At 43.0% G+C, this 13,284-nt stretch overlaps 1 protein-coding gene across 1 annotated transcript; it reads left to right on the top strand.

The window, feature by feature from the left end:
• Window positions 1–152: 152 nt before the first annotated feature.
• On the top strand, window positions 153–3,310 carry LOC104079121 (acyl-CoA-binding protein-like). Its single transcript, XM_009581031.1, has 3 exons — window positions 153–195; window positions 1,864–1,926; window positions 3,237–3,310. Exons 1-3 carry the CDS (start codon window positions 153–155, stop codon window positions 3,308–3,310), a joined length of 180 nt encoding a protein of 59 aa, XP_009579326.1.
• The last annotated feature ends 9,974 nt before the right edge of the window (window positions 3,311–13,284 follow it).

Genomic DNA, 13,284 nt, shown 5'->3' with positions numbered 1-13,284 from the left:
AGGCAGCGCCGCCCCGCGCCCCTCTGGGGTTCTGTGCCAGGGCCCCCACCGGGCGGGGGCGGTGCAGCTGCGGCCTGAGGCTGAGCTGGAGGCACTTCGGGAGGCAAAACCTCTCCCCTCTTGCGTGCCTCGCTTCGCGCAATCCCGCAAAAATGACTCAATACCGACTTGGCGTGGATTTAAATGCAGGCAGGCGTAAGCTGACTTGATAAGGGCTTGTGCAACTTGTGGTTTTTAGATTAACCCAGCTGCAGCCATCTAAATCATATAGCAACGGTCTGAGAATCCTTTGTGTTAGCTTTGTGCAAATATTGGGTTTGGGATTTTTGGAGACCTCTATCAGTAAGTAGCTGCCTAGGTCAAGGCATGCTGCTTTAATACAAGCACTTCTCAATTAAACAGGCTTAAACAGCAAGGCAAACTGTACAAGTGTGGAATTGCAATACTTGGTGGGGAGGGGCAGTTTGCTTAACTGGATTGGCTACTAAAAATAGCATTGGAAAGCCGAAACAGAAGAAAACGACACAGATGTGTGTAACAGGAGAAACTTTTATAGGAGCTGCAATTAAATGTCACATCTTGGAAGGACTGTAGCAGAAATATCTCTGCAGGTACACCACGCAAAATCTGCCCTGCTACTTCTGTTGCTACGTTTCTGTCACTGGCAGCTCAGACTAGGAATAACGTTTAGAATGAAGCCTGTCTCTATTGACCTGGTGTAACATTTGAGTAACTAGAATTGGAAAGGAAGAAGGTCATTTGTTTGGAGTGCTGGCCTCCTGACCTAGTTGCTGGTGAAGTTTATTGGGTGTTGACTGAATTCAAAGCTGGCAGTGAAGTGTACAGGAAATGGTAAGTATGGGCACTTGAGTCTCTTTTTCTCGAGATGGACAGCATTGAGGGAGGAAAGAACTGACTTTCGTTTTAAGAGATGATCCTTTTGGTGTGGCTGGACCTTAGCATTATTAATGTTTGCCAAGGTGAAATGGTGCTATAGAGCTGTTAATGTACCAACATTTCTGTAAGTTGCTCCATTCTTGTGAAGCAGTAACTAACAGGAGTTGGCTAGAAAAGCAATCCGTGTAAAAGTGAGCTAGTAAGGGTTTTTGTTGGAGAGAAGTGGAGCTGCCAACTAGTTCTGCAGGTCACATTGCCATGTGAGCAGCGGAAGGGTATTTTTGTGGCTAACGTACAGGCTACTGTCTGGTTCCATTTGTTAATCCTAAGAATTTTCTTTAAGGAGACAGAGAAGAAGTAAAAACACAGAGGGGACTTTATGTGAAGAATAACCATATACACATCCATATCTCATTCATTTCTTCTCTGTCTGGCTACAATGCGGCCTGTAATGAAGTGAGTTAGAATTCAGTGCTTATACCCCTAGATGATAGAAGAAATGAAGAGCTATATGATAGAAACATACCATTAACTTGATGATAATGAGTTCTAAGCTGTATGCTACTAGCTTTTGATTTCATGTCTCTGTGTGTAATGGACCTTAGGGCATTTCCGCTTTACTTTAGCACTGATGATGTTCTTTAATCAGATAGCTATCGTGCAATGTCAGTCTCTTCAGAAGGTACGATAAAATGAAGTCACGCTATTTGGTGCTCTTTTGCTCAAATGCTGCTGTCTTAAGGGAACTTAACAGAGAATATCTCTGTTGCCACCTATTGGAGCATTCCAACATACTCCCTTCAGCATCAGAGGTGATCTTCTGACTACAGGTTAGTAAGTAAGAGCTGCAGAGGTGAACCACTGTATTTTATTGTAGTTAAAAGCTAAATAGCCTTGAGGAAAGGAGTAGGTATTACGTACACCCAGACCGTATGAACTAATTCTACTGCTTATCCTGTCTCTCAGACCGCCCTGGTATGCTGGACTTCAAAGGCAAAGCAAAGTGGGATGCCTGGAGTGCATTGAAAGGTAAGTGTCTGCTTAAAAAATAAAAATGAATAAATAAAACCACAGGCAAACTAGTCAGAAAAGCATATGTGGTTCAGCAAGAAATAAAATAGTGTTGCCTTATAAGACAAGAGTTCTAGAAGTTCAGAATGCCGTGATAATAAACTTACTTTTGATTACCTCTGCAAGGCAGAAGTAGTCCTGAAAAATATAGCCTGTGTGAAAGGGAATTAAGGTGCAAAATGCCTGGCTGGCCCAAGATGTTACAGATGAACTGTAGCAGCAGCAGAAACCTAAATCTGTTTTCCAGGTCCCAGCCTAGTACCCCAGAAACTGAGCTCTCCCTCCAGTTGTTGTGTTTCTTCTAAAGCTTTCTTAACTGGAAGATGCAGCTGGGCTCTCTGCTCTAAATGAGGAGCCAAACAAATGGTCTAGGCTGTTGTTGTGGTTTAACCCCAGCCAGCAACTAAGCCCCACACAGCTGCTCACTCACTCTCCCCTGGTGGGATGGGGGAGTGAATTGGAAGGGTAAAAGTGAGAAAACTCGTGGAATGAGGTAAAGACAGTTTAATAGGTAAAACAAAAGGTGAGCACGCAAGCAAAGCAAAACAAGGAATTCATTCCCTACTTCCCATCAGCAGGCAGGTGTTCAGCCATCTCCAGGAAAGCAAGGCTCCATCACATGCCCTTCCTTCTTCTTCCCCCAGCTTTATGTGCTGAGTATGATGTCATATGGTATGGGATATCCCTTTGGTCATTGGGATCAGCTGTCCCGGCTGTGTCCCCTCCCAGCTTCTTGTGCCCCCCCAGCCTCCTCGCTGGTGGGGTGGGGTGAGAAGCAGAAAAGGCCTTGACTGTGTGTAAGCGCTGCTCGGCACTAATGAAAACATCCCTGTGTTAACACTGTTTTCAGCACAAATCCAAAACACAGCCCCATACTATGAAAAAAATAAACTCTATCCCAGCCAAAACCAGCACATCTATGAAAAGGGAATTTTTTTGGTGTTTTAAGAGCCAGCACTACATCTAAATGCAGTCTAAGTTGATTGAATAGCTTTCCTGTAATAATCATGAATGGTGTTAATAGAACTAATACACTGTTCCGATGCTGTCTATACAAATATAACTTTGCTTTGAAACACTGTTTTCTCATGACTGCTGAACACATTTGCTTAAAACTTTAATACTCGATCCACAGCCAAGTGACCTTCTTATCTTCTTTGCTCTCTGGTAGCATGCTGCTACGTGCTACAGCAAGGAACTGACTTACGTGTAAAAGGTATCTTAGTCTGTAAAAGGTATCTGACTGCTTCCTGTGTTCTGTCCTTCAGGAATGTCCAAAGAAGATGCAATGAAAGCTTACATAGCAAAAGTGGAAGAACTAAAGGGTAAATATGGCATCTGAGGACTGGACATAACAGCCACTTGCACACCTGAAACATGCCTTATTTCTAATACTGTGGAAAACTGGTTTCTGAGAATAATTTTAAATACCTAGTATGTTATACTCGGTTCTCTCCATGCCTGTAGTTCAGGGGAAGTTGTGTACCCACCTAATGTACTGACACGATATAAATTCCTTCTGGGAACAAAATCTGGAACTCATTAAAGTGCATTTAGTACTTAGCTGTTGTGATGCTCATCCCTTAATTGCCATGTTGCAGCTGTCAGATGCTTCTTTGAAAGGCACAAGCCAACCTCTCCAGTCCTTGTGCCACTAGAGGGGGCTCAGTAATCTGTGTTTTGTGCAACGGGGGCTTGTGTTCAAACCAATCTGGTGATGACTGATACTGCTTTGCCTCCTTTCTCACGTAGATGATTTGCAACCACAAAAGCTGGAGCACCACAAAGATTATCGTGAAGAGGCTAGGTCTAATGCTGTGTATGCCAAGAACAAGGTGCTTGATGCTTGTTGCCTGGGGCTTTCAGAGACTTAGTCAACAATTGCCAAATCATCTTGCATAAAACACTTCTTGGAGATGTTATTCCCCAACAACAATGTCAGGGTTCTGGAGAGAAGGCAAATACTTGGCAGCTGAACACAAAACCTTCCCTGTGAAAGAAAAAGTTCTACAGACAGCAGAGTTGTTGATGCCCTTGATACTACACTGCTGCAAATACAGAGCGCTGGTGTTGCCATGTACTGAGGCTACAGTGAGGGGTGACCAAATATAGATTGGCTTAACGCTTACAAGGCTGTTCAAACAGGAAGACTTACAGTGTTCATCAGCAAAAGTTTTGTACAAAACACATAGTTGTGACCATCTCTAGTAGGCCTTTAGCTATTTCTGTCTGCCTAGCATAGTCTGTTACAGTTGCTGAGGGAAGAAAGGGAAACTTTGCTTTTAAAATGTGGCACTGAACTATTCCAGCATAGAGCATGTGAGAATAAAGTCACATCCTTATACAGGAATAAGGCATTCTAATTCCTGCAGTACTGGTTAGCATTTGAACAGGAGAGGACTTCAAATCAAACTGCTTTCAGTTAAGCAATCGACTTACAGAAATACATAGGGATGAAACCTATCATTACATATGTGTCTGGGTAAATACATAGTTCTGTACTAAGTTACACAGGCTTTGCTGTGTGTAGTATCTAACTTGTATTTTCTTATGCCACTGGTAAGAGATGGAGATAACTTTACCTCACATGCTTTTGAAAATTATAACTTCCCCCTTTGCTACTTTTAATGGGAAGTGCCCTTGGAGCTACTTGTTCAGCCTTTAAAATGTGTTAGGATAAAGAAGGGTTTGTTCCCTATTCTCATAAGGAAAAAGTTTGCTTATTCTTGTTCTTCCCTGTTCTGTATAAGTAATATAAGCATTTGGGTGTTTTACCTCCTCTTGTATCCTCTGTTAGTTATTTGAGGTTGTGTTGATGATGTTCACCTTGCAAAAGAGGGAGAAGAGCAGATGTTCAGCATAAGAGATTATTTTAGCTCTTTGCCAGCCCTAAATTCCACGGCCAGCTCCATCTTCACAGCTGTATTTTGTGAAGCTGGTTATCCTTGGAGGATTCTGCCAACCTGTAGCAGAATGTAACTTACACTGGCAAATGCTTCCACTTCTCTTGTTTGCTGGAAGCTGATGTATTGTAAGCATGCTGTGCTTTGCTAACATGCTTTCTGTCAAAACACTTTTTCAGAATTTTTGAATGCTAAAGTAGTGGAATTGGATTCTGTCTAAAGAGTGGGCTGGGAGTAGCCAGTTCTATATCCCAGTCCTCTTTTGGCTTTATTTCCCTTGTGAGACTTAACTAATGGTTACAGTGCTGTTCTCCTTTCTCATTCCTGTCTGGCATTAAGAAAACATTGCTATGTACACAGTGCTTATCCCAGAGAGGAATTGGTCTTGGGCAGACTTTTATACATCACCTTGTACTTAAAATTAATGCTTTATACAAGTGACGAAGAACTCTACCTTGAATGTCTTTATTTGGATACTTCTTGCTTGCAGCTTCACCTTCCTTGGGAAAGTAACATCAGTGGTCTTAACTGTTTGGACTAAGCTGAAAAATTCAAGTTTCATGGAAGTAAGAGCTATGCAGCGAGAGACTGCACTAAGGCAGAAACAAAGATACTGATGTTTGTGCACAGTGTTCGTGACAAAGCAGCAACACAAAAGCTGGCTGCACAGCCATTAACTGTGGATACTACCACTGCAGGGAGAGTGTTGAAAAAGACTGAACAGAGTCAGGGCATGGTTGTTTAGCAGCAGGGTGAACGTCTGTAAATGCATGGGATGTTGGGCTGTCTGAAAACATTGCTGACTTACTGACCACGTAGTGCTTGCTGGTATGGAAGATGAGACTCCTGGGCTGCATGAATAACACTTTGGCAGTGGTGATGGTAACAAGAGTGGCTTACGGACATCTACAAATAGATTTGTAGGTAGAGGTAATTGCTTTTATTAAACTAATACAGTGGTAAAAATAGACAACCATTAAGGTATATAGCCTTCAGATTTGAAACAGAAGCAGCAAGCCTTTAGCCAAAATATGACTTCAGAACCACTGTTCTGCCTGTAATAAGGTAGTCTGGGTGGAGGAACAGATGTTTTTGATGGCTGGGCAGTGCTGCAAAACGGGATTGTTCTGACACCCATTCAGGGAGTTGCTGTTATTTCCTCTGTGTTAGATCAAAGAAAGGCCAGCAACATCCTGATCCTTGCAGTGCTTGCGAAGGGGAGAAGACGTGCGCTGAAACAAGCCCAACAGGCAGGAGGTCAGAGGCCAGCTGGCACGCGTGCACTCGGGTCTGGTTTGCTGAGTTTGCAGAGTGTGCAGGATGGAATCTGGACTTTGGATATGGCAATAATAAATGTTAACTTGCATCTGTGATAAGACAGTGTTCCTTCTACTATTAGTTCTTGCACAGAGAAACTAGTTGATTGGTACCCAGTAAGATTAGAGATAAGCTGTAAGGGGGATGTTGTTTTCCTTGGGTGTTTTTTTTCTTGTGGGTTTTGCTTGCTCTTACCGAACATATGTGAAGGTGCAACACCCCTAGCACAGATTTAACAAATCAGTATTGGTGAGCTCCTTAAGGCCCAAAACAGATTTTTCAACCCTGCAAAGTTAAGTTTTCTGTTTGACTGAAAAGGACTCCGAGGCTGACTGCAGTGTGCAACTATCTTTCTGTCAAAATTCTTCAGTCCTCATCTGGAGTGATCTTGTTTCACAATGCAAGTATTTTAACCTTTGAACTTACTTGACCCTGATGATACTGCTAAAAATAAATGACAATTGTATTTGCAGTTGTTTAAAATATTTGCTCTGCCCCCTGAGTGTTCAGAGCAAACAACATTGGGCAATACCACTTTGGGGTGATTGGGCATCTGAGCCGTCTTGTGGGATTGGTGATGTTGATTATAAATTGGGGGAGACAAGAAAGAAAATGCATTTTGGCTTGGATAGGTTTCTAAATACCACAGCTGTCACCCAAAAAGGATTATGCAGTCTTCCAAGTTGTCAAAGCTGCTTAGAGGTGAGACAAGTTGATGTTACATAGACATAACACATTTGAGAGAGGGTCACAGTAATAAACTTAAAAGTGTAAAAGTTGATAGAATAGAACAAAAGATAGAATCTGATTCCTGCCTCCCCCCCGTAATGGTTTAACCCCAGCCGGCAACTAAACCCCACCCAGCCGCTCGCTCACTTCACCTCGGTGGGATGGGGGAGAGAATTGGAAGACTAAAAGTAAGAAAACTCATGGGTTGAGATAAAGACAGTTTAATAGGTAAAGCAACAGCCGTGCACACAAGCAAAGCAAAACAAGGAATTCATTCCCTACTTCCCATCGTCAGGCAGGTGTTCAGCCATCTCCAGGAAAGCAGGGCTCCATCACGCGTAACGTGAAGACAAATGCCATCACTCCAAATTTTTCTTCCCCCAGCTTTATGTGCTGAGCATGATGTCATATGGTATGGGATATCCCTTTGGTCAGATGGGGTCAGCTGTCCTGGCTGTATCCCCTCCCAGCTCCTTGTGCACATTCCCCTATCCACAAGTATATGAAGTATCTTCAGACTCAGATAACTGATCTAGAAATTAGCCAATCTTCAGCTGCTCATTTCAAGTGCAAATAACATTGATCGATTCTAGGCATGAGTCTGTCTTCATTGTTTGTAAGATGAGCTTGTATTTCCTCTAGAACCAGCATATCTGTGAAAGTTAAACACAGCTTGGTTGTGTTATTCTAGAATAGAGAATTCATGTGGAGTTTGGCTGCAGTGGTCTTTTAACTTTAATTCCCATTTCCACCTGTGGCTTCTAGATTTTTGGTTAGTCCCAGTACACATACATTTATTTTTCAAGGTCTGACCCTCTTAACACTTGCTAGAGCTGACTCATCTCTTACAACCATCCTGCCATCCAGTGTAGTTTTAAAGCAATCCTTTGCTATCTCAAGAATACCTGAAGATGTACAGAGTTGTTTTCAAAATCATTCAGCATGTCTTGCCTTTGAAGTTTGAAAGCTGTCCTACACTTTAGACTGTCTAGAATAATGGAGAAGCCATTCAAAAATACAGTATCATTAATGAGTGTGGGCCTGAGGAGGAACAGCTGGTTAAAATTCCTGGAGCTTGTTGAGCTTATGAAAGAGGTGATATGAAAAACTGCCTGGAGGTGGAATCAGTGGCTCAACAAATCCCTTCCAATCCTTATGTTAGCGAGGATTACTTTAGCTCTAAGTACTGCCACTGCAATGAAAAGCTCCTTATTGTTACATAAAAGAGCCCAGAGCCCGCACTGCAATATCAAATGATCTCTCTACTCAGTCCAACTGAGCAACCAAGTCAGTCGGTTCTAAGCCAGGAGCTTGTTCTGTTTGCAAGCCTGCATTGCCTCGGACAGGTGATTCCACACCCTGGAAAGAAGGAAAATGACATTACTTGGCTAATGCAGCCAGGGAGACAGTGTTTGTCTCCACTAAAGTGTGCAAGACACTGACTTGTACCATGTTTCCTAGAAGGCTGAGATCGTGGTATGCCATCTCCTCCTAACAAACACAGCTCATTTGAATGAGTTCTGAATCTGAGAGGTGAGCTCACCAGTTTAGTGTACTTGGTATTTTTAAATCCAAGTATTTAGCTGCATTGATCTGAGTTTTTACTGAGAGAAGAAACATATATATGACAGCTGAGAAACTGAATAATATGATTTCCCCCAGCCTACATAGTATTGAAATATGGACCCAAATTTTTCTAGTAGTGCTAAAAGGGCTGGAGTTTTATTTTCTATATCGAATGTGTCTTTTAAAGCATCGATTTGTTGCAATGGACAGATGCAAATAGTTTGATATAAGCCAGTGTAACTATTGCCAGAGGTCCCTGAAAAGGGCTGAATCCAAAGCAGAACGAGCAAGCACCCAGTGTTGGGTCTCTGCAACATGATGCTGAGGTAGGTCCAGAAACTGATCAGAAGTGAAAAAACAATTCTTTGCAGGATACAAAATATATTCCTTTAAGCCTGCTCTTGTGGTTTAATCCCAGCCGGCAACTAAGCCCCACACAGCCGCTCGCTCACTCCCCCCGGTAGGATGGGGGAGAGAATCGCGGAAGGGTAAAAGTGAGAAAGCTCGTGGGTTGAGATAAAGACAGGTCAATAGGTAAAGCAGGAGCCATGTGTGCAAGCAAAGCAAAACAAGGAATTCATTCACTGCTTCCCATCGGCGGGAGGGGTTACTCAATCTCCCAGCACGTCAGCCATCTCCAGGAAAGCAGGGCTCCATCACGCATAACGGTTACTTGGGAAGAAAACGCCATCACTCCCAACGTCCCCCCCTTCCTTCTTCTTCCCCCAGCTTTATGTGCTGAGCATGACGTCATACGGTATGGGATATCCCTTTGGTCAGTTGGGGTCAGCTGTCCCGGCTGTGTCCCCTCCCAGCTTCTTGTGCCCCCCCAGCCTACTCACTGGTGGGGTGGGGTGAGAAGCAGAAAAGGCCTTGACTGTGTGTAAGCACTGCTCAGCAGTAATGAAAACATCCCTGTGTTATCAACCCTGTTTTCAGCACAAATCCAAAACACAGCCCCATACCAGCTACTGTGAAGAAATTTACCCCAGCCAAAACCAGCACACCTGTCCTTCTGCTTAAAGTTTTTCTTCTTATTCTTAGAGTTAGTTGGGGTGGGGGGTAAAGTCACTGTAATGAACTGGCATCTTATCAGCATGTTTCTAACACAGCTCTGAGTGCCCTAACAGGTACCGTTTGATTCGGATGAACAATAGGATCCCAGATCTCGGCGCAGGTATTGCCACGTCCAGCAGCCCAGGTCCCTCACACACATCCAGCAGCAAGTGGAGAGCCTGGGGCTGCAGGGACACGCGGCAGCCCCTGGCTGGGTGAGCGGTCTGCCTTCCAGTGGCACCGGAGAGGGGTCCAGGCAGGAGGCAAAGTGAAACCATCTGGCCCAGGAGCTGTCTCCTCTTTATGTGCTTAGCTGCATCTCTTCTACGTGCTAGGATAAGGCTGTCCGCTTGGCTGCAGTAACCTGCAGTGATGAGAGGAAAATCGTGAGCTAAAGTAGTTGTGACAAGGGGTTGGTCTGAGCTGCTCGGGCCTTGGTACAACCCAAAACCCCCTTATGTTACATACGCTGCCTGGGGCACTGTTCACTGAGGATGACTGTGCCTGCGTTCCCAGAAGCTGCCGTTCTTGAGCAGCTTGCCAGCAACTTGCTGACTTTTTGCCCCATTCCAGCAGCTCTGTTTCAGCCCAGCTAGGTTGAACCCAGGCTGAGCTGAATGCAGCTTCTTCAACTTGGATTTTCAATCTACTGCCGGAAAAAAAAAATGCAAAAGAACAGTGACACAAGACAGCTAGCCTCTTCCTTCTTCCTCATAAAATTTTCTACATGTTCATTTTTTGGGGAAGATACGAGTAAAACCATTTTGCCCCTCGTACAGGCCTTGGGCATGTCCCAGAGTCTCAGTCTGTAAGATACTGAAGATCTATTTGTTCCAAGATCAGGTCAACTTCTGTCTGGAAAAACACCTTGAAATAGGGATCTGATAAAAATGAGATCAGTTGCTATGCCAAGAATTACAGTTGTGATCAGAAAGAATTTTATTCAACAGACAAATGCATTTACAGAAGTAACCAACTTCGAGATGAGACGGACCTGTACTGGTGGTGACTCCGTCACTGGTGTTCTGCTTTACCTCAAAGTGAAATACTTCATCAGGTAACCGTTCCCTAAGTCCCGGTGACTCTCGGACTTCAGTCCTGAACCTTCTCTGGGCTTCTGCAGGAGAAAAGCTGGAACAGATCCTTTAGTGTTAAGCTTCTCATGGTTTTAAATGAACCAGATGAAACTATTTCCATGTTTTACAACAGTCTCTGGTAATCTCCATTATTTATGAACACATTTCCCTGAAAACTTTCTCTCCAGGGATAGGATGTGAAATACCCACTTAAACAATAGAGAAAAGGGACTTTCTAAACATAATAATGAAACTGGCAATATACCAAGAACTCTAAATTAACACAGCTGAAACAAAAATACATCTGAAGTGCTTTAAAGGTCATTTACCGTGTTGTTATGATGTAGGTAATGTATTTTTCAGGCAAAAAAAAAAAAAATCTTTTTTTTTTTTAAAGAAGTACTGAGCTCTTTTTATTGTAAAACACTGTTTTCACAGACAATTTTCCAAAATAATCTTGAGGAATTTTTCCACAATTTGTCTTTTCCTCAATCAATTCTGTTATTTTATCTGGAAAAGACAGGAAATATATTTGGCTTGTTTTGCTATGAGACAGCAAAGATAAACTCATTTTTCCATTTGAAAAAGGTGCACAGTTCTAGCAGGCTTCATAAATCCAGACATCTTTACCAGAAGCTATCTCCAGCCAAGCAAGAGCAGAAACAAAGAGCTCATAAACTCTTAGTAACTTTCTATTAACACAACTGTTACAATCGTCCTCGGTGACTTCAGTAAAGAGCGAATCTGAAAGTACCAATTCAATTCTGATATTATTTACAGGTCAAGTCTAATACTGGTTTGTATTTTATATTTGGGGAAACTAAATTAAGTACAACGTATTAAAGCAATTTTGTGTTTGCAGCAGAAGTACCATCCCAAACCATCCTTTTCCTCAATGAACCAGCTTGGCAGATAACTGTGTATCTACTAAGTATCCAAGTATGACAGGGAGCAGTTTTAGTTTTCAAAAGTAACCACTTTAAGTTCCTCATTCTACAGAGCTTTTTATGCACGTGTTTACTCATGTGAGCCTTTCTACAGGCTTTTGCAGAAAAGTATTTTTTGCAGGATACACCCCACTATTAAAAATTATTTTTTTTAAATTGCTAAAGTCATTAGGAAGACTCACATGTTTTAAAGGCAGATCTATGCTTAATAATTTTGCTAATTGGGGGCCAAATTGCCTAATGCTTTGCAGGATTGAGCCTATGTTACAGAAAGCGTAAGTCACGTGAGGGTTTTGCCAGATGGGAGTTGCTGTCTTTTGTCTGGCCCGAGCCTGCATTTGCTTAGCACGGTTACGTGCGAGCAGCGTTTGTTCAGTTCATGCAGCAAATGAGACAACAAGACCTGCTTGTGCTTTTTGAACCAAAAATACATAAATATTGTTAAATTTGGAACTTAGAAGTGGAAGGGTGTAACAGCAAATGCATGTGATTGGTCTGAACACTGTGATACAGAACTGCTGTTTAACCTGTGGAATAAATAGCCCAGGATGTTCATAAAACTATTCTATCATCTGATGAACCTAAAATGAAAGGGATGTGGCAAGCATCACGTCTGCTAGCTTGGATAACATGTTCAGAAAACAAAAAATGTTGCAGACCACAAACCCACAAAAGAAGTTTTAACAACAGACCTCGCAAAAATTTGCCGTGTTGCAAAAGCAGAAAATCCCAATTCAGTGTTTGATAGAAATACAATCTAATAATGTATACAACTTTGAAGAGAAACAATTAAAATATTTCTCAGGACGAGAGAAAGAAAAAGGTCAGAATTTATCATTAAAATGCGAAGTATGAAAACTAAAGTAAACATGTTGTTCAGAACACTCACTCTTACTAGAAATAGTGTTACAGAAAACACCCCCAGCCAAATCATAGCAGATATACATGTGTTTTTAAAGGAAACATAGAAAGCTCTCACGAAATTGTGTAGAGATTAAAATAATGAGACAATCTGTATAGGCAACTGATTTGTTCAGAAATGCAAGCTGGAAGAAGGGTAAAGTTACAATAACTTCTACCACCCCACGCTGGAGAAGGAGAACCTTCCAACTCCTTTCGGCTAGAAAGGGAATGGTCGAATTCTGACCCCGGCTACATTCGAGGGACGCCCAGAACAACGACCCCTGAGTCCATCCACCGGAGCCTGTGGAGTCACTGCAGACCCCTCCGCTGGAATCGAAATCACAATTTGGCTGTAAAACACGAGTTTCTGATGACACAGCAAAACCCAGCTTCCTTGGGCTTTTTTTTTAAAGCGGTTTCTGACAAAAAAAAAAAGTAGTAAAGCAATCAGCAATTCATTAGATGGCAAAACATGAGAGAGAAAGAGAGCAAGGGCATAAAACTTTATGAGCAGAGACGTTTTTGCTGACGGTACAGGTAGAGATACATACGGTTAAGTACGCTGGTAACAGATAAGGGCGCACACAGCCCCAGGTGAGGGGCGGCAGTCGCAGCGGGCCAGGAGAGCCAGTGTCCGAGCGGCCTCGGAAACACAAACACCGGGAGCAGAATCGGCTGGGCAGCTGCAGGGGAAGGGCAGGACGGGGTGTTACCGTGTTCCCTGGCTGGGTATGGCTGTGCACAGCACTGCAGCCCCGGGAACCGATCCTGGAGCGGTGCGGGGGGGCTGCTTTGCAACGCGCTCCTGGTGAAGTGCGA

The sequence above is a fragment of the Fulmarus glacialis genome, unplaced genomic scaffold (genome assembly GCF_000690835.1).
Source record: "Fulmarus glacialis isolate BGI_N327 unplaced genomic scaffold, ASM69083v1 scaffold9437, whole genome shotgun sequence".
Classification (NCBI taxonomy): Eukaryota; Metazoa; Chordata; class Aves; order Procellariiformes; family Procellariidae; genus Fulmarus; species Fulmarus glacialis.
This window is presented reverse-complemented; position numbering and strand designations above follow the sequence as displayed.